This window comes from Esox lucius, chromosome 17 (assembly GCF_011004845.1).
Source record: "Esox lucius isolate fEsoLuc1 chromosome 17, fEsoLuc1.pri, whole genome shotgun sequence".
NCBI lineage: Eukaryota > Metazoa > Chordata > Actinopteri > Esociformes > Esocidae > Esox > Esox lucius.
Window position 1 is genome coordinate 38,109,906 of NC_047585.1, and position 18,925 is coordinate 38,128,830.

The 18,925-nt window shown below is 41.6% G+C and overlaps 1 protein-coding gene across 3 annotated transcripts; it reads left to right on the forward strand.

The window, feature by feature from the left end:
- The first annotated feature begins 8,246 nt into the window (after positions 1–8,246).
- On the forward strand, positions 8,247–17,586 carry ube2r2 (ubiquitin-conjugating enzyme E2R 2). 3 transcript variants are annotated; one of them, XM_020055487.3, is made up of 6 exons: positions 8,247–8,342; positions 10,128–10,314; positions 11,273–11,359; positions 11,449–11,546; positions 14,117–14,251; positions 14,341–17,586. In XM_020055487.3, exons 2-6 carry the CDS (start codon positions 10,138–10,140, stop codon positions 14,633–14,635), a joined length of 792 nt encoding a protein of 263 aa, XP_019911046.1. In that variant the 5' UTR covers positions 8,247–8,342; positions 10,128–10,137; the 3' UTR covers positions 14,636–17,586. The 3 variants fall into 3 exon arrangements, with proteins under 3 accessions (XP_019911046.1, XP_010879148.1, XP_010879147.1); XM_010880846.4 differs by lacking the exon at positions 8,247–8,342 and adding an exon at positions 9,003–9,639 and having other exon boundaries at positions 10,118–10,314; XM_010880845.4 differs by lacking the exon at positions 8,247–8,342 and adding an exon at positions 9,003–9,639.
- Positions 17,587–18,925: the final 1,339 nt, after the last annotated feature.

Consider the following 18,925-nt stretch of genomic DNA (forward strand, 5'->3'; position numbering starts at 1 on the left):
TGAAGAAAATCCCTTTTATCACTTGATGTCATGGTGCTGCATGGTGTTGCTAATAAAAACATAAAAGTATGAATTAAATAAAAAGATATAAAATGAGTAGTATAATAAAATAAGCAAAATGTCACTTTTAAATTCTCAATTGTGACGGGAGGTCACGTGCAGCACTCATTTCAGTACGCCCCAATAACAACTAAATCATTAAGAAAATTCTGTTTTAATTAATTAAAAGGGATATCTCGGATCTGCTCACACATTTTATTTGAATCACAGCAACAGCACATTTAACACTCGATTTACTTTCACATTTGGTAAACCATCTTACAGCAGCTGTCAAAACGATTTTGATATTTTAAAAATAACAAAATCGCACAAGGATGGCACAAGGATTCCCTAAACTATTAAGTGCGTGCTTCTCACTTAAAAATAAATTGAGTGAATTGTTACATTTTTGTAACTAGAACATGGAAGAGAGATTTTGCTTGCCACCGTCTGCCACTGCTCATTTGAGCAGAAATAATCTTATGTCACAGGGGAAATCTGTGTCCCCTGGTAAAACAAGATGTAATTTTCCAAAAATGGCAAAATGTATACTGTCCCATGTGGGAATCAAACCCACCATCTATATGGCAAGAACCATGCTCTACCAACCAAACTACACATTTGATTGGGATTGTTCCATAGATATGCATAGCAGATTTTCATTCAATAAACAAGAGGGAACCGTTTCTGTCAGCCACCAGGGAAATCAGTGCCACTCTGTCAATCAAGTGGGGTTGTTTAAAAAAATACTAAACTTATGCAGTTAGTGTGTCACTCTCTCCCCAACACATTCAAGTGTTTCATGTCATTCTAGAATAGATTATGATTCAACAAACAAGGGAGCATAATTTCTGTCAGAATCAAGAGGGATGGTTCCAATAAGTTCTAAACCTACACTGTTGTTGTGTATCATTTTCACCAACACATTGAATGGGTTTATTCCATTCTGTACTAGATGTTGATTCAGTTATCAAGAAGGCATCGTTTTCTGCCAGTAACTGACAAAATCTCTGTCCCCTTCTGGAGTAGATTTTCATTAAACAAAAACCAGAGGGCACTGTTTCTGTCAGCCACCCGCGAAATGTGTGCCCTCCTGTCAGTCAAGAGGGATTGTTTTAAAAATGACTTAACTTAGCAAGCAATTTAATTTATATAGCACAATTCGTACATAGAAGCAATTCAATGAGCTTTACGATGACTGTACATGAACTTCAACACCGCAGTATCTCAATCCTCGCATTCCAAGGCTAGGATGAACCCGTCAGTCCCTTTGTGAGAAAATCTTTGCATCAATGTCTTACTTGACTGTCTCCAGGGGGACTGTCTCCAGGGGGACTGTCTCCAGGGGGACTTTTATGCCATGGCTGTACATGCATTTTATATTCATCCACAATGAATTACAGTTACCATAACTGTATACTGAACCACCCCAGTATCTCAATTCTCGCGCTCCAGCGCTCAGATGAACTCGTCAGTCCTTTTGTGAGATAACACCCTACATTGATGTCTAAACAGCAGCACAAGAACTTGCATTATCCGTCATCTGCAGATTGTTACATTTACACTGAGGTTATTCCTCTGATAGCACCAGCACTTGCATTACAGAAAATGATTGGTAAAAGAAACATAACTAAATAAATCAAAGAAAGAAATATAAAATACATCATAATAATCATGTCTTTAATACAATAGCTTAAAAACAGATAAAACATAAAATAAGTCCAATAAAACGGGATAAAAACCTAGGAAGCTATAAAAGCTGTAAGGCTAAACAGTGTGGTTAAGTTTAAGTGCTCTGTCAGTGGCACGTGAAAAAGATAAGTGTTTTTAACCTGGATTTAAAAATGTATACGTTTGGGGCATGCCTAAGATCTTCTGGTAGTTTATTCCAGTTGTGTGCAGCATAACTGCTAAACGCGCTTGACCATGTTTAGTTTGGACTCTGGGTTCTTCTAGCTGACCTGAGTTCATGGATATAAGAGCCCTGCTCAGTTTATATTCTTCAAACATGTATTCAGGGCCTAGACCATTCAGTGATTTATACACTAAAAACACCACTTTAAAATCTATTCTGTAACTGACTGGAAGCCAGTGCAAAAATGTAAGAACCGGAGTGATGTGCTCTGTTCTCTTGGTCCTGGTTAACATTCTAGCAGTAGCATTCTGAATGAGCTGCAGCTGTTTTACAGTCTTTTTGGGGAGTCCAGTAAAGAGGCCATTACAGTAGTCAACCCTACTAGAGATAAAAGCATGGATGAGCTTCTCTTGGTCTTTTTGGGACACCAAGCCCTTGATTCTGGCTATATTTTTAAGATGGTAGAATGCTGTTTTGGTGACCGCTTTGATATGACTGTTAAATGTGAGGTCTGTATCTATCAGAACACCAAGACTACTGTCACGCTCAAAGAAAGAGATTGAGGCGTCTTTTAATAAACACAAAAGCAAAGAAAACAGAGTGTCGGGCACAAATGGTCTCAGGAATCAGGAATCAGGGACACAGAAACACGACACGCACATTCCCACAATGACCGACAGAGAGAAAATGGTTGAACTAAATACACAGACTAACTAGGAGAACAGAAACAGGTGGGGTCTAAACACAGGTGAAAGGAATATACTGATTTACTGAAACAAGAACAGGAAAGACCATACAAGGACAAGACATGTCAAGGACGAACAGAAAACACGAAGCGGAACAGTCCCCTCAAGCTGGGATCGTTACAGTTACGCACTTGATCCTTGGTTTTAAGGGCCAGAGAATCCAGCTCTTTACTAATACTAGTTCTTTTATTTTTGTTGCCAAACACAATAATCTGAGTTTTATCTTGGTTTAGTTGTAGACAATGTTGGTTCATCCAGGTATTTGTGTGCTCTATACAGTGACACAGAGAGTCTATTGAACTGTTTTCATACGGTTCAAGAGCCATATATATTTGAATATCATCTAGCTATGGTAGTTCATGTATTTTTTCTGTAGAATTTGGCCCAGAGGTAGCATATAGAGATTGAACAGAAGCGGTCTGAGAACTGATCCCTGTGGAACTCTGAACGTCATAGCCTCCCTATCAGATTCATGATTACCAATGGTGACAAAGTAACTCCGGCCATCTAGATAAGAACTGAACCAATTAAAGACTGTCACGGAGAGTTCTACCCAATTTTCCAGCCTATCTAGAAGTTTTTTATGATCTTCAGTGTCAAATACTGCACTGAGATCTAATAGAACCAGAACTGTTACTTTGTCTGAATCAGTATTCAGCCATATATAATTTAAAACTTTTATCAGGGCCGTTTCAGTACTGTGGTGAAGTCGGAAGCCTGACTGAAATTTGTCTAAGAGACCGCTTGAGTTCACAAAACTGCTAAGTTTATTGAAGACAACCTTCTCAATGATCTTGGCTATAAAAGGGAGATTTGATACAGGTCTATAGTTGTTCATTATAGATGCATCCAGTGTTCTCTTTTTTAATAGGGGCTTAATGGCAGCTGTTTTTAGAGACATTTGGAAAATGTCTGATTGCAGAGCACTATTAACTATTTGCTGTATATCCATTGTTATAGAGTTAAAAAAATTTTTAAAAACGTCTGATGGCAATGTGTCAAGACAACATCTGGAAGCTTTAAGATGTTGAACTGTTTATTCTAGGGATTTTTGATCAATTGCATTATATTTTGACATAATAACCGAGTTATGTCTTGGTTGTCGTAGGAATTGGACAGTGTCATTGTTAGACTGTAGTTCTGAGGGTCCGTCTAATACTTTCAATTTTATCACTAAAGAAACATGTAAATTCATTACATTTCACAGTGGACATGAGTTCTGGTGCTATCTGCTTTAGGGGGCTTGTAAGCTTGTCGACCATGTCAAATAGAGTTGCGGGTATTTCTGATATTCTTGTTGATCATTCTGTGAAAAATGTTGCTGTTTGGCCCTGCGTAACGGATAGTTGAAGCTACAAAGGCTTTGTTTGTCATAGTGATTTTGAAGTTTAGTTTTCCTCCACCTTCGCTCTGCTTTCCTACATTCTCTTTTCAGGGCGCTTACCATCATGGTGGTCCCCCATGGAGTTTACTGTTTACTCATAGTTTTCTTTACCTTTACCGGTGCAACACGATTCATGACATTCAATATTTTGGCCTAGAAATTATCCAGGAGTACATCTACTGACTCAGCATTTACTGTTGGAGAGATAGCTATGGCTTCCATAAACTGAACATTGGTCCTCTCATTAATGTACCTTGTCTTAACAGAAACAGAGTTTACTTGAACATCCGGGGTGATCAGTGATTCAGACACAGAAATGATCAGACAGGGCCAAGTCTTTAACCATGACAGACACCTATATAGTTATTGTGTGTCTATCACCAACACATTCAATACGTTTATTTCATTCTGATCCAAAATGGCCCCCTCCTCCTCCACTTAATCCTGGGCCCCGCATTTGCAGTTTCACATGAATATCATGATTTGGCCATATCCCAAAGCTGAGCAAGTGAACATGATCAAGGGTGCTGGGGATAATAACACCCTTCAGTGGCTCCTTTCAGCAAGTGTTTATTATTTGGCGGGTAAATGTGGGAAAGCACTATCATTCCACCATTGCCGCAGATGTGTTATGGAAATGTTCTTATGTTACAATGCAAACATTTAAAGAAGCCTCAATTATGAAAATATAAATACATTTTTATCTTGACAAAATTCAATAATCTACATCAACTGCATTGTGTAAAATTTAATTATAAATCGTAATGTAACTATAAATTCTAATGTAATTATAAATTCTAATGTCATTATAAATTCTAATGTAATTATAAATCCCCCCCAAAAAAACTATGTAAGCAGACGACAATCAAACCAATATACAAGCGTTGTCTGGTTCAATAGGCAGGATAACGAAATTAACATAACTGTTTGAAATCTTTCCTGAGCAGCTCAGTCATGCATTCAGTCAATCAAGCCAGGGAGCCACACAAATTATATTTCTGTCACCCTCATTTTAGTTTGTTGCCAAATCTAGAAGGCGAGGGTTAGCTTTTGAAATAGAATCTTGTATATTGCGCCACCATTTGGGTAGGTTATACCCAATATAGTAGGATATATGTGGCCAGGTTACACCCCACGTAATAGAATGTTTTTGGCCAGGTTACACCCCATGTAATAGGATGTATTTGGCCAGGTTACACCCCATGTAATAGGATGTATTTGGCCAGGTTACACCCCACGTAATAGGAGGTTTTTGGCCAGGTTACACCCCACGTAATAGGATGTATTTGGCCAGGTTACACCCCATGTAATAGGATGTATTTGGCCAGGTTACACCCCACGTAATAGGAGGTTTTTGGCCAGGTTACACCCCATGTAATAGGAGGTTTTTGGCCAGGTTACACCCCACGTAATAGGATGTTTTTGGCCAGGTTACACCCCATGTAATAGGATGTATTTGGCCAGGTTACACCCCACGTAATAGGAGGTTTTTGGCCAGGTTACACCCCACGTAATAGGATGTATTTGGCCAGGTTACACCCCATGTAATAGGAGGTTTTTGGCCAGGTTACACCCCACGTAATAGGATGTATTTGGCCAGGTTACACCCCATGTAATAGGATGTATTTGGCCAGGTTACACCCCACGTAATAGGAGGTTTTTGGCCAGGTTACACCCCACGTAATAGGATGTATTTGGCCAGGTTACACCCCATGTAATAGGATGTATTTGGCCAGGTTACACCCCATGTAGTAGGATGTATTTGGACAGGTTACACCCCATGTAATATAATGTATTTGGCCAGGTTACACCCCACGTAATAGGATGTATTTGGACAGGTTACACCCCATGTAGTAGGATGTATTTGGCCAGGTTACACCCCATGTAGTAAGATGTATTTGGCCAGGTTATACCCCATGTAGTAGGATGTATTTGGCCAGGTTACACCCCACGTAATAGAATGTATTTGGCCAGGTTACACCCCACGTAATAGGATGTATTTGGACAGGTTACACCCCATGTAGTAGGATGTATTTGGCCAGGTTACACCCCATGTAGTAAGATGTATTTGGCCAGGTTATACCCCATGTAGTAGGATGTATTTGGCCAGGTTACATCCCAAGTAATGCTTGGCAGGGATGGGCAGTATTTATGATACATGTATTTCAAATACATTTTTCAAAAACAAAATAGGATTTTGTAATTTATATTTGATAGGGTTGATGAAAATGGCTCCGTATTTTGTATCAAAATAATTTAGTCTTTTGTGTTTTCTAGTTTAAAAATACTGTAACATACTTTGTGACAAGTCTACATGATGACATCATAAAAATGCTGCCTCTGATTGGTGCCTACTCAGTAATATGCCCAGACTTGTTGACATCAGAACAGAAAATCTCTATTGGACATGTAAATGTTCTTACTACATTATTAATGTGTTTGTCTATACCAATATTCTGAGGTTCTCAATAGATTCAGTGGATGGAGTTGGGTTAAAACTCCTTGACAAGTTCTGTTTCTACTTTCTTGTTATGTTTCTGGCTACATTTAAAGTCAAAACATTAAAAAAAAATTGACAAAGTGCTAAAATGTTTGTGTTCAACTTCCAAATAGGTGTCCAATGATTGATAAATAAATAATTGATTGCTAAATGATTGTACCCTAATTGAAGTAACTGTTTAGCAGGATCATGATTTTGCATAACATTGCATGTATGACTGCCAGACACAATTTTTAAATTATATTTAGGATTAACAGGTCAAATGATTAATTACTTAGAAAACAGTTGCTATGAATAAAGGTGCCATCAGTTGTCTTCTTATGAATAACTTGTCGTTGAGTCAGTGTTGCTGAGGCAAAGTAGGCCCTTCATTACCAAACACCAAGTTACTAAATTAGGATACAATTATGAGTCATTAGCAAACTGTCAGTTAAATATTAAACTGTTGGTTACTTGCCCATTTTTCCTGCTTCTAACACATCAACTTTGAGGACAGAATGTTCACTCGCTGCCTAATATATCCCACCCACTGACAGGTGCCATGATAAGGAAATTGTTATTCACTTTACCTACCAGTGGTCATAACGTTATGGCTGATCAGTGTATGTTGCAATAATACATGCCCGGGGGGCTAATTTCAGCCTGTCCTTTTCTGTGTCTTATCTGGTGGCCTGTTGACATTAGGTATGTTACCTCTAATAATAATAATTGCACTGGTCCCAAACCTGATGACTACTGGACTGATGACCCCTAGCTGTCCCTGTCTGTGGCCCACCTGGTCAAATAGCTTTTTTTGTCTTGACCACTGAACACTTATGAAATGCAAACTAAAATGTACATTTTCTCCCGATGATCTTACGTGGTTCACCCTCTATACCCACCCGCTGTCACTGTTTTTGAATGCTGCTACGAAAAGCCAACTCCCACATACGTTTCCCCTGCAAGAGCAGACTTTTACACTATTTGTCAGGAACCAACTTTTTGGTTGGAAATGCCTTTGTGTACACTTAATTGCTTGAATTGCCTTTATGTCAATGGAAACTTGCTGCCACCTGATGAAATATGTGCTCTTCATTTTCTAGGACTCTGGTGATGTGCAGTTTATTAAGGTACAGATGAGTAACTCAGTTATGTGGAACTTCACAGGGTGGGGAAAGTTCTCGATGATAAGCTTGATGGTACTTTTTAATAAATGGTGTATATTTCTGGTATCGTGAGGATTTTTGTGAGGCTGCTAATTTGACAAATAAAAATGATCCTGCTCTTATCCATAATAATCTAATAATTTAACATATTCTAGTTGGTACAGCTAACGTGCCAAGACTAGAGTGGGCCAGCAAATTCACATAATTTTGTTATACACAGTTTATTAGTTTGTATCATATTCTCTGGCCAAATGGATGAAAACTTTTATACTTTACACTCTAATTGGCTTCCTAGGTTCCTGCCTTTCTAGGGAGATGTTCTTACTACCTAGTCACTGTGCTTCAACGTTGCATTGCTTGCTCATTAACGTTTTAGGCTAAATTAACACTTTGTGACCATTTGTCTTGTAAAAAGCGGTTTATAAGATAAACAAATAGTTGCATTGTTTGTGAGGAGAGCTTTTGTAACATACGGCCACAGCCTGTGTCGTGCCGGTCATTCTGTTTCTATGTTCTGTGTGTTTTGGTTCTAGTTTTCCTGTTTCTATGTTCAATCTCCTTAGTGTATTGCTTTCACCTGTGTCTCGTTAACCCCTTTTCTAGTCCCTATTTATGTTCCTCCTGCTGGTGTTTTTCGTTGGTTATTTTCCATAAGTCTACGGCTGTGCTGCTTGTGAGTGTTTCTGGATTAAATTAATTTTTATTTGTGAAACCTCTGTGCATGTGTACTGCTACCCATGCCGCATCGTGATAGCTTTAGCCAGGATGCAAGTAATCCTTTCATTGCATTGTTTAGCTAATGCAATATATACACAACTACACCTATTTTAACATGTGGAAAATAATTTAGGTTTGTATTAGTATCCCAATTAGTTACATCCAAAAGCTTCAGCTACTCTTTCTGGGGTTCACATACGCCATAAAACATGACAACACAGGAGCAGAACAAAGTCCGAACTATAATTGTTTTGTTTGAGTAGGCCCTGAAATCCAAATGTCACAGTCCAGTTTTGTGCGCATCACTTCTTTAATCCTTTACCCTACTATGTCCATTATTCGACTTCACCACTATAGGCCTACACTATCCATCCTGTAAATGTGGGGAATAAACCGTTGTCTCAGCCTGGGTAGAGCTTTTCATTGAACCGGATGCCAAACCATCCCGGATCCTATGCCCATCAACTATACGAGGAAAAACGACAGATTTTAATTACGTTATAACTATTTCAAATAATGAAGTTGTCATTAAATCACAAGACGTGCCAAACAAGATAATCGTGCACATAGAACTGAGAGGACCGCGCACGTAAGACGTGAGTCTAGTTACGCAAGTACGTACTGGACAGGCAGACACGCGCAATGATAGCCGGAAGCATCGATAGGGTGAAAATAGAAATCGATAAAATTCAGTGTAGTTCCTAAGTACAAAGCTTGCACGGACTGCCTTTTCCACGAAAGTTAGCTCGATAAATTGCAACCCTCTCGACGTGGCGGTGGAGGAAATGCTGTGGAGACAGAAGGCTGTTTCGTTTTTTCAAGTTACTCGGTGGGGGTTGAGCTGACGTGGGGAGAAGTTCGAGTGCCAAAGAGCAGATAAACAAACATAAACAACCAGCGGATCAGCTGAGAGACTGTCCGAACGGGGGCTATTACCAGGGGAGACAGTGAAAATGTCAGCGAGAGCAATTCGTGAATAGAGTTTTGGACCCAAGAATGTATCAAAGAGTGTCGTAACGTTGTTGTGTATGCCCCCACGCTATATGCCAACAGTAGCACAAAGAAGAAAAATACAACGCGAGGACAACATTGTGCTGTGTTCCTGTCGCCTAGTCAAGATAAAACAGTACTGTCAACGTTAAACTTGACATGTGCGAATGATTTCACTGTTTATGCTTCTACAGTTACAAAACAAATAGCTCGCCTTAGCCCATTAAAACCCTTACAAGGTAGTAAACGCTGCGCGGATAGAGGTAATTCGTGTTTCATTAATTTTTTTTATCCATTTGAGTTTCAAAGGCCTAATCGTTGTAGTCATTCCCAGGCTTTGTTTACAGCATACATAGTTTGTTCTGCTTTGAGTTCGTGATGTTAACATTTGCCTGTCTTATCATTGCTCTATCTGTAGTCAGAACTGCGTGCAACTCTTACTAAAGACCTATTCAAAGTTAAATTATGATATTACTCCATATGTCTGAAGAGTTAACAGCCTCCCTTATAAATGTGTGCCTTTTGCTATGCTTATGTGTAGATATTGTAGTCAGTACGCCGACAAGGCCTAGTCATTAGTTGTTTCAATGTAAGGCAAATCCAACCTACTAGGGGGACGTCTGTGAGAAGTTTTGAGTGAGCTTGTTTTTTTTTTTTTTTTTTTTAAATTGAACCGAACAAACAAACATCCCTTTGTCTTCTCCCTCTTCCCCCATACACCCTTTCTTTATACGCCTACTGGTGTCAAAAGTGGGATAGCCATGGCCCACCATTCAACGCCCAGTTCCCAGAAGGCCCTGATGATGGAGCTCAAGTCCCTGCAGGAGCAGCCAGTGGAGGGCTTCCGCATCGGCCTAGTAGAAGAGTCGGACCTCTACAACTGGGAGGTGGCCATCTTTGGCCCCCCCAACACACTGTATGAAGGAGGCTACTTTAAGGTAAGTCGTCTGTGGTGGGGGTGGAGGGTCAGTCGTGGGTCTCTGTTGGGTAGTGGCGGGTAGGTTTGTGTGGGTCTATTTGCTGCGCCTCTCCTTTCTCTCTCTCTGACTCCTTAAACTGCCGTCTTCCCCCTTGGAGTGAGCGTTAGGCTCCAGACCACTATTTTTAGCTGTGGATGGATATAAATGACACCTCAGCGCAGAGAGAAAGAGAGGAGGGCATGATGAGACTCTTCTCCTTTTCCCCTGAGTGACCTATTCAGTGTGGCTGGTCTGCCACTCCTCTCCCCAGGAGTCTGGTGGGAGAGAGCCCAGGTCTGGACTAGTGCATGTGGATTCTTAGTGGATAAAATTCAGGTTATACAGGGTTTAAAAAAGGAACCTATTTTTAACAACCACAAATGGTATGTATTTATCTGGTTGGAGTCTGCTGGCCTTAAAGGACCAACGAATGACAGCAATTTCCTCTAAGAAAAGGATTTCATGTTCTGGTCATGTGACATCTTTTCAACTAAGAATCCAGTTGACAATCAGTTGATTTTGCTGATATAGCGTTGCATGCCGGTTGTTTCTGGCTTTGTGTTAGCCTCAAGGAGGGTATCGGACGTAAGCTGACACCAACCTTGTCATGTCTGCACAGAGAGTGTTGCGAAAGGTAGACAATGCCATCTGAATGGAAGTAGAGCGGCGCCTCTCCCCAAAACGGTGGGGCCTACCGGACAGAATGTTCTCACACTTCTCTTTGGTTTCTCTTCTAAATGGGGGTTTGTTTACACAGTGGGTGACATACATTGGTGGGAGGCAGTATAGTCGTGTTCAGATGAATGGCTGTGACAGCATTATAATGGCACATAAACCAAGCTCTCTCTCTCTCTCTCTCTCTCTCTCTCTCTCTCTCTCTCTCTTATGCATTTGATTAAATATACTGGAAACTGTTGGGCAATTCTGTGTCTGTCAGTCTCACATCAAGTTCCCCATCGACTACCCATACTCCCCACCGACCTTCCGGTTCCTCACCAAGATGTGGCATCCCAACATCTACGAGGTAAGAGTTGAGACCAGTTCCATTTGCTTGTCGCGGCGCTTGCGTTCGGGCGTGTAATGGGCGCGGTTGACTTGTCGTTGTTCCACCAGAACGGCGACGTGTGCATCTCCATCCTCCACCCTCCCGTCGACGATCCCCAGAGTGGGGAACTCCCGTCGGAGAGGTGGAACCCGACGCAGAACGTCAGGTACCTCAGAAAACATCACTCAACACTCGCTGCTCAGCACTTTTTAAGTTCTTAAATCTGTGCTTGGTTTGGTTCACTGGAACAAGCTTAACCAACACTAAAAAAAAAAAAAAAACAGTGACCGTTTACAGTTTATGCACAAATGAGTGCACAGGCAGAAAAATACTTTCTCTTTACTTCCTTCAAAGTCTTTGGGGGAGATGAAATGTCATCGTAACGCCTCAGTTTCCAAGGTCAACGCTTTAAAGTGTGGAGTGCAAAAATAGACAGTCCCTAACAGCAGAGAAAGTGCCAAAAGGATTAGACACGTCAGGCGATGAGACACTTTCTGTACCCCTGGGGCAGTTGGGAAGTGCTGAATGTGTGTTTAACCAAGCACCCCGAGAGGAAGTAGCGTCTAATGGAGCCACAGGGGGAAGTCATGAGGCACTACTGCTGTTATACAGGAAGTCAGCTCCGATAACCCAACCACTCAAGGAAATGAAGTATGTTCACATTACTTGGTGCTGTGAGGAAGTAACCTCCAGCAAGGTTTTCTGTGTATGGACGGATCAACTTCATTTAAGAATTTGCAATTATTTATGCAAATAAAGGTGGACTAAGTCACGAGAAGCTAGCTGGTTCGGTTACTTACCAATAACAGCAGAACATTTCAATAAAAATTACAAATGTTATGAAATTCACTTTCCTTGCTTTGCCTAATAACACTATAATTTGGGAGGGAACAACATTGCCATAGCTCAACGAATTCCACATAGGTTGGAAACGCTAACTCAACAGCTAAAGGTGAGGATGCTTTCAACAACAACCTCTCGGTCATTCTAGTCATGTACAGTCATATTGGCAATGTATGTCAAGGCAGTTCTTTTGTTCCCCTTTGGCCTTCTCATTTAATTTCTGCACCTTTATGTTTTGCAGTGTTAAGTTTGTCTGCATGAAGGGATGAGTTTGAGTATCACATGTTCTGAAACTTGGTGTGTTCTGCGCCTTTAATAGTGCTGCTAATTCCGTTCAGGATTATAACATGTACATTGGTCATTTTTCTAGTTGCTCGCTTGTATCTGAGGAGATCTTGTTTAAGGCTGGTGTGGTTAAAATGGCAACCTGTGGATGGAAACAGGTTCTGGGTCTTTCAGAGCAGGATTTAGACCGTGTAGTGACATCACGGCACCAACTTTGGTTGGCATAGCAGCACACACTGCCCCCTTTGGATTTAATGCACTTTTCCGTTACATGGTCTACATGGGACAACTTGAAGCCTGCCAGATTAACTGCTGCACCACAAATTTTCTTTAGCAATGGCACAAGTGGGAAATGTTTTTTTTTTACATAGAAGTCATTTAGCGGATGTGACTTAGTAGGGAGCTCATACCTTTTCAATCTGACAAAAGGCCTTTTTTGCTTCTGTTAGGAACCGTAGGTCCTTTCATTTGCGTGCGAGTGAGCAGAGCTGGAAGAAAAAGATCTGCAAAGAGTGTTGACTTCCCATAGAAGGGCAAATCGTAGACTAAAAGTTCTCTGCTGTCATATGAGCAACACCTGGCATTGTAGTTATGGGTGAAGTTTATTTTTCTGAAAAAGAAAATGTTGTGGGTTTGTTGAATACATTGTTTCAGTGTTATTGTCATTTGTGGTGTTACTTGTTTGAACTATGTCGTCATGTTGAATAATGTCACGCGCGCTATGTCGTCAGAATATAAATGATGTTGAAAGTGTTGTGTAATTAAGCCCTTAACATCTTTAGGGGTCAAACCTTGCCAGGAATTGCTGAGTTAAAGTTTGGAAATCTTTGATTACTTCTTTTTCATGTATAACCATTCGTGTGTGTGTGTATGATTTGTCCCACCCAAAGTGTTTGCATTTAGGTGACATTGGTGTTATGAAGTTAGTGCCTTGTGTGTGTGTGTGTGTGTAGCATGTTTTGGTAAATATTTCTTTCTTTTCACTTGGGTGCATGGGTCATTATGGTGGAGTCATGACAATACGGTGAACCCGTTCCCAGTTTTCATCCAACACAGCAAATAAACCTGCCGTTGTTTTCTAAAATTCACCAATGGCATCCTCTCATCGGTTCCCTTCCGGTCCTGGTTAGGTTAGGGTTAACCCTTCCGGTCCTGGTTAGGGTTAACCCTTCCGGTCCTGGTTAGGTTAGGGTTAACCCTTCCGGTCCTGGTTAGGTTAGGGTTAACCCTTCCGGTCCTGGTTAGGTTAGGGTTAACCCTTCCGGTCCTGGTTAGGGTTAGGGTTAACCCTTCCGGTCCTGGTTAGGGTTAACCCTAACCCTTCCGGTCCTGCCGCTCAGTTCAGAAGAGCAAGTGTATCCTTGACGACTAGGTGGTTTAATAATTATCATCATTTGGACCGAGGCTTAAAGAAATACTTAAACATTTTGTTTTGTTGCCCATCTACCAGTGACTTCCTCTCTTTGTTGAATCTGTGGTAGGAATACCAATCTGACCTCGCTAATTACTGTGTAATTTCAAAATGAAAGACAATATTACTTATAGTAGTCATTCACTGCTATTATTTGAAGGGGTGCCTCCAACCGTACTGTGTGTTTGTGTTTACAGGACCATCTTGCTGAGTGTTATCTCCCTCCTGAACGAGCCCAATACCTTTTCACCGGCCAACGTGGACGCCTCGGTTATGTTCCGCAAGTGGAGGGACAGCAAGGGCAAGGACAAAGAATACGCCGAAATTATCAGGTAGGAAGAAAGCGCGCACGAGCACACACACACACACACACACGCAGAGCAAACTAAACCATTAGAGCCTCTCAAACCCCTCCCCACAGGAAGCAGGTGGTGTCAACTGTGGCGGACGCGGAGCGTGACGGCGTCAAGGTTCCCACCACGCTAGCAGAGTACTGCGTCCAGACGCGCGTTCCCTCGCAGGACAGCAGCTCTGACCTGCTCTACGACGACCTCTACGACGACGACATGGAGGAGGAGGAGGAAGAGGACGAAGAGGAGGAGGAAAGCGACTTGGAGTCAGGGGGAGAGGCGGGGGTGACCAGCGGGGGAGAAGGAGGGCTCACTACTCGTTGCTATAACGACGACCAGGAAGATTCTGGGAACGAGGACTCTTGATCACGTTGGACACCCAAATGCGTCGCCCCCCCACCCTGCCACAGCCAAGCCCTCTACTGAATCTGTTAAGCCTTGAACACCCATAAAACAAATACACCTACACCTAGTACATTGATATTAATCTAACTGCACAAATAGGACCAAATTCATCAGAGTAGATTTCAGTATGAGGCCATTTCAGTAACTATAATAGTTTAAAATTAAAACATTTTATTCGCATAAAGATTGATTTGGAAAATTTTACAGTTTTCCTTCAAGTCGTACATTGCTGCATGGTTTTGATTTCCTTCCGGGATGATCATGTAGCTAGCGCTTTCATCCCTGGTCTGACGATAGAACACGAGCCAATGTAAAATCCCGCGGGAGTTTGCTTTTCAATGTGCAGATAATGTCTGCCTTGTTTTCTAAAATCTAGTGTAATATCTGCAGTGGATCCAGGAATGGAGCTACATATGACAAGAATGCCGCTAACTGGACTGGTACTGTAGCAGCTGAAGTATGAATTGGCTTTCAGTTCTGTTCACCAGCGCGCTACGTTTAATCATTTCATTAAATGTATTTTCTTTTAAGGATGTTCTGGGCTTAAGTAACTTTTCTTATTTTTTTTTAAACAAATTCTCCAAACCTGGTCACCTCTGGGTCCCTTTACACTTTGGCCGTGTCTCGTATTCAACTGTTGGCTGGGTGGGTGACTGTCCATCCATCTGGGTATCTGGCTTTGTCTGTCTGTCTTTTAGGACGGCTTAACCTGTGTTTTGTTGGTCCATCTGGCGGAGTCATCAGGTTGTCCCTCCTGTGCCCCCCCCACATGCCCCCCCCCCCCCCCCAATTGCCTCGTCGTCTGCCATTCGGTCTCCGCTGTCCTGTATGTGTGTTTGCCTACTGTTATGGCGGTCAACTTGAACCTACAATAACAACCTGTGCCCTTAACCGACCCCACCTTCAGCTCACGCCTGTTAAATCACTCATTAGGCACCTAATGGCAGAAAACTGCAGTTGCCCGAAAAAGAAATGCCTGTTTTGGCTTTTCCGCAGCCAACCTTTGCGCTGCCGTGTTCGTTTGTGATTGGAACTGATTACGGGGCGCTGAGAGAAGACCTGCACCTGAACAGAACCTGGAGTGTTGTATCCTTCCTCCTTTTCTCTCCATCTTTCCTCCTCCGGCCTCTATCCATCCTTCCCTTGCCTCCAAACCTCAGGGCCTCCATTGACTCTGGCTGGGATCGAACCAGGGATGTAGTGGAGGATGAACGGCACGCTGCCTGGAAAGCGACGTTAGCCTTGGCACGCACTCATTCAGTGTTTACCCACCTGTTTTTTTTTTTTTGCTACTTCGTCCCTGGAGAGAACTCCTACTCAAAGTGCTCCTCTGCTTTATTGTTTTGATGGGGGTATTGTTGTTGTTTTGTGGTATGTTTGTGTTTACAGAAAGAACTTCAACTCTCCAACAGCACTATCAATCCCTTGTCTGTCTTTCTCCCCACTTCTTTCATGGATTCAGTTGTTAAGTTGCTTATTTTTTCCCAATCTCATTGCAGTTGTTTGCCCGTTTTTCCAACAGCAGTGTTTCACAAAAAACAGACAAGTCTTCTCATCGCACAGAGCTGATATGATTTCTTGGAAGTTAATTGTCTCTCCTGAAGTTAAAGTATGCAAGCAAGACAGTTGGACAATGCGGGAAGAAAGTTGAATGTGTATGTGGGAATTATGTATTTTAATCAACTATTTACACATGCCAAAAAGGCATTATCCATTGTTAGTTAGCACATATAGCCAAAAGAGTACATTGAGTTGTCGACGACATATATCAGCCAGAAAAGTCGATTTTTGTTGAGCTGTGACTGAGCACATGCAACATTGCATTTATTGTTGTTATTTTTTCTGCATTTTGTTGGCCCTGAGCTGCAACGCTAAAGTTGTGGAAACGAGGTAACATCCCAGTCAAGCCAACCTTGCTCTTTAGACCTGCAGTCACCATGCGTGTTTTAACATGACCTTTTCTGTGGAGCACAGGACCTGTTCCACCATGCACTCACACGATGAGGGTCCCTGCCTGGATTTTATGCCAAGGAAATTGTGTTTCATGGCCGCAGTGACGCCACAACCATCAAACAGTTCTGGATACATGTTGACTATCATTTGTTGTTTTTAAGAACTACAAGGGGGAGATATGACATGTCCGGCTGAGGAAGACCCAACAGAACCTCCGTGCTCTTTTGAACTGATGCCCTCACTGGAACTGGGTTCAAATCATGAAAAAAAAAAAAACAATGACTTGACCAAGGGATCACAAATGGATTCGACTCCTCAGCCACTGGACAAATGTCAACGACCGGAGGTTGGACTATGTTGAAATGCTCTAAAATGGCACCCCCATCCCCCCTTTTATTCATCATTAGTGGTCACTGATCATTGAAAGAAGTGGGTACATCATAGAAATATAGAAATACAACAGGCCTCCCCATTCACGTCAATGATGGCATAAAATCATTCTCATTTTATTTCTATGGAATACATCTCCACTTTGAAGCAAACCATTGAAGAGTATTGAGACACAGCTGTTCCCGTGCTCACTGACCTTTGCCTTCTGTGTCTTGACAGGGAGGGTGTTAAAATGGCTTTTATCTGGTCCTGATTCCTAGGCCAAAATTAGAAGGACCACATGCCAAGCTGTCAGACTCTACAGTGTTGCAAATGTTGACAGTTGTGGACAGTTTTTCTCATTGTGTGTGTGTATGAGTGTATTTTGTGTTTTTGTGTGTGGGTGTGTACCAGTGTTTTAAGGCGCTTAACCCTCTGAGGCTGAGAATTATCATGTTTGGACAAAAAAAATAACTGCTGTCCACAGCCAGTGATGTGGATGATGCGGTTTTCCTTTGTAGTTTGTTTCATTTCATTTTCTCTTCCTATTGTGTTGCGAGGATGCAAATGTCACCTATAAAATTTATATTCTAAAAATGCTGTGGAATGGACAGAATTGCCTAAAATGTCTTCAAACAAGCTCATCTGTTATCAGTGGTGCCAGTTGCCAATTAACTAATTTCTGTAGCCTAGAAAGCATCTGTTGTTCTTTGAGACAGGAAAACCGATGGCAAATATTTTTGAAGGAAAGGAAGTAACTCGTAGACATGGTCGTTATGAATAGGTTCCAAAGCATCCTACCTGCAACTATAATTACAGACCCAAAGCATGGTAAACTGATCTGACGTGATCATACTGCGCAGGTACTGCGCAGGTAGTGTCTGCAACTCTGGTATGCTCCCATGGTGAATTTATTCACAAAAACAGACGTTTCGATCCAAATGGTATCTTTGTTAGGTCATGCATATCCAGTAAAACACCTACATAAATAATCTATGTTTAGAAAGTGTTCAACCAATTAGTGAATACTCCCAATTATGTATGCAAATTAGTAAATAGAAATAACATGAACATTGCAGAAGTCTAAAGCAGCGAAGATACTGCATGCTTGCGATTCTTCCATCAGCTGCGTGTTATAGCGACGATAGAGGTACGGAAATTGATTGGTCAATAGCGATACTATTAGAGTACATGAAAGGTAAATTGCCATGACATGAATGACAGCCACCTGTGAAGAGAACTATTTTTAGAATGTTATAATGCCTAGTTCTGGAGACGCCTTGGAGGAAATCTCAACAAAAGGCATCAGGAGGGTAATGTCGCATGTTCGATTCCCAGGTAGTGGAGGGAAGAACGGTTGTGCTATTCCTGGAACAAGTGCACAGCAGACTTGATATCATTGTTCCTTTAACTGTTTCTGTGATCCTTGTTTTTATCGCTCAGCGCGTAGTTTCTAAATGGGCACCTAAATAAATGACGTTGCAGGAGATTTTGCTTTTAATTTTGATATCTGCCAACGTACACATGCAAATTCCATCTGGAATATTACTTCTGAAATGTCGAGCTGTGGGTGGTGAGGGAAGGTTTGCTTTTAGTAAAGTGTCCTTTAAATTTAATTGTCTCCAAAAACGACTGTTTGTGGATCTTTAAAGAATGTACACCATCTCGAGTCAGAGATGACGATGTGCCAGCGTTAATTATTTTTTTCACGTCAATATCTAGAGTATTCCACGACGCAGGTGTCCTGGAGTCCGTGGTTTTGCGCATGGAGTGTTTATGCTATCGGATTGGCTGATATACGTGACGCGCTCAGCAGCTGATAGGCACTCCTCAGGATATCTCTCTACCGGAATCTATCCGTCAAAACTGTACATTGTTGTAAGCTGTGTCCATGCAACATTATGCGGTTACGTTTGAACTGGCTAATTG

Coding starts and splice junctions, on each gene's coding strand:
- ube2r2 (XM_020055487.3), top strand. CDS start 10,138: ATGGCCCACCATTCAACGCCCAGTTCCCAGAAGGCCCTGATGATGGAG. Junction 11,360..11,448: donor GGCATCCCAACATCTACGAG/GTAAGAGTTGAG, acceptor TTGTTCCACCAG/AACGGCGACGTGTGCATCTC. Junction 14,252..14,340: donor GAATACGCCGAAATTATCAG/GTAGGAAGAAAG, acceptor CCCTCCCCACAG/GAAGCAGGTGGTGTCAACTG.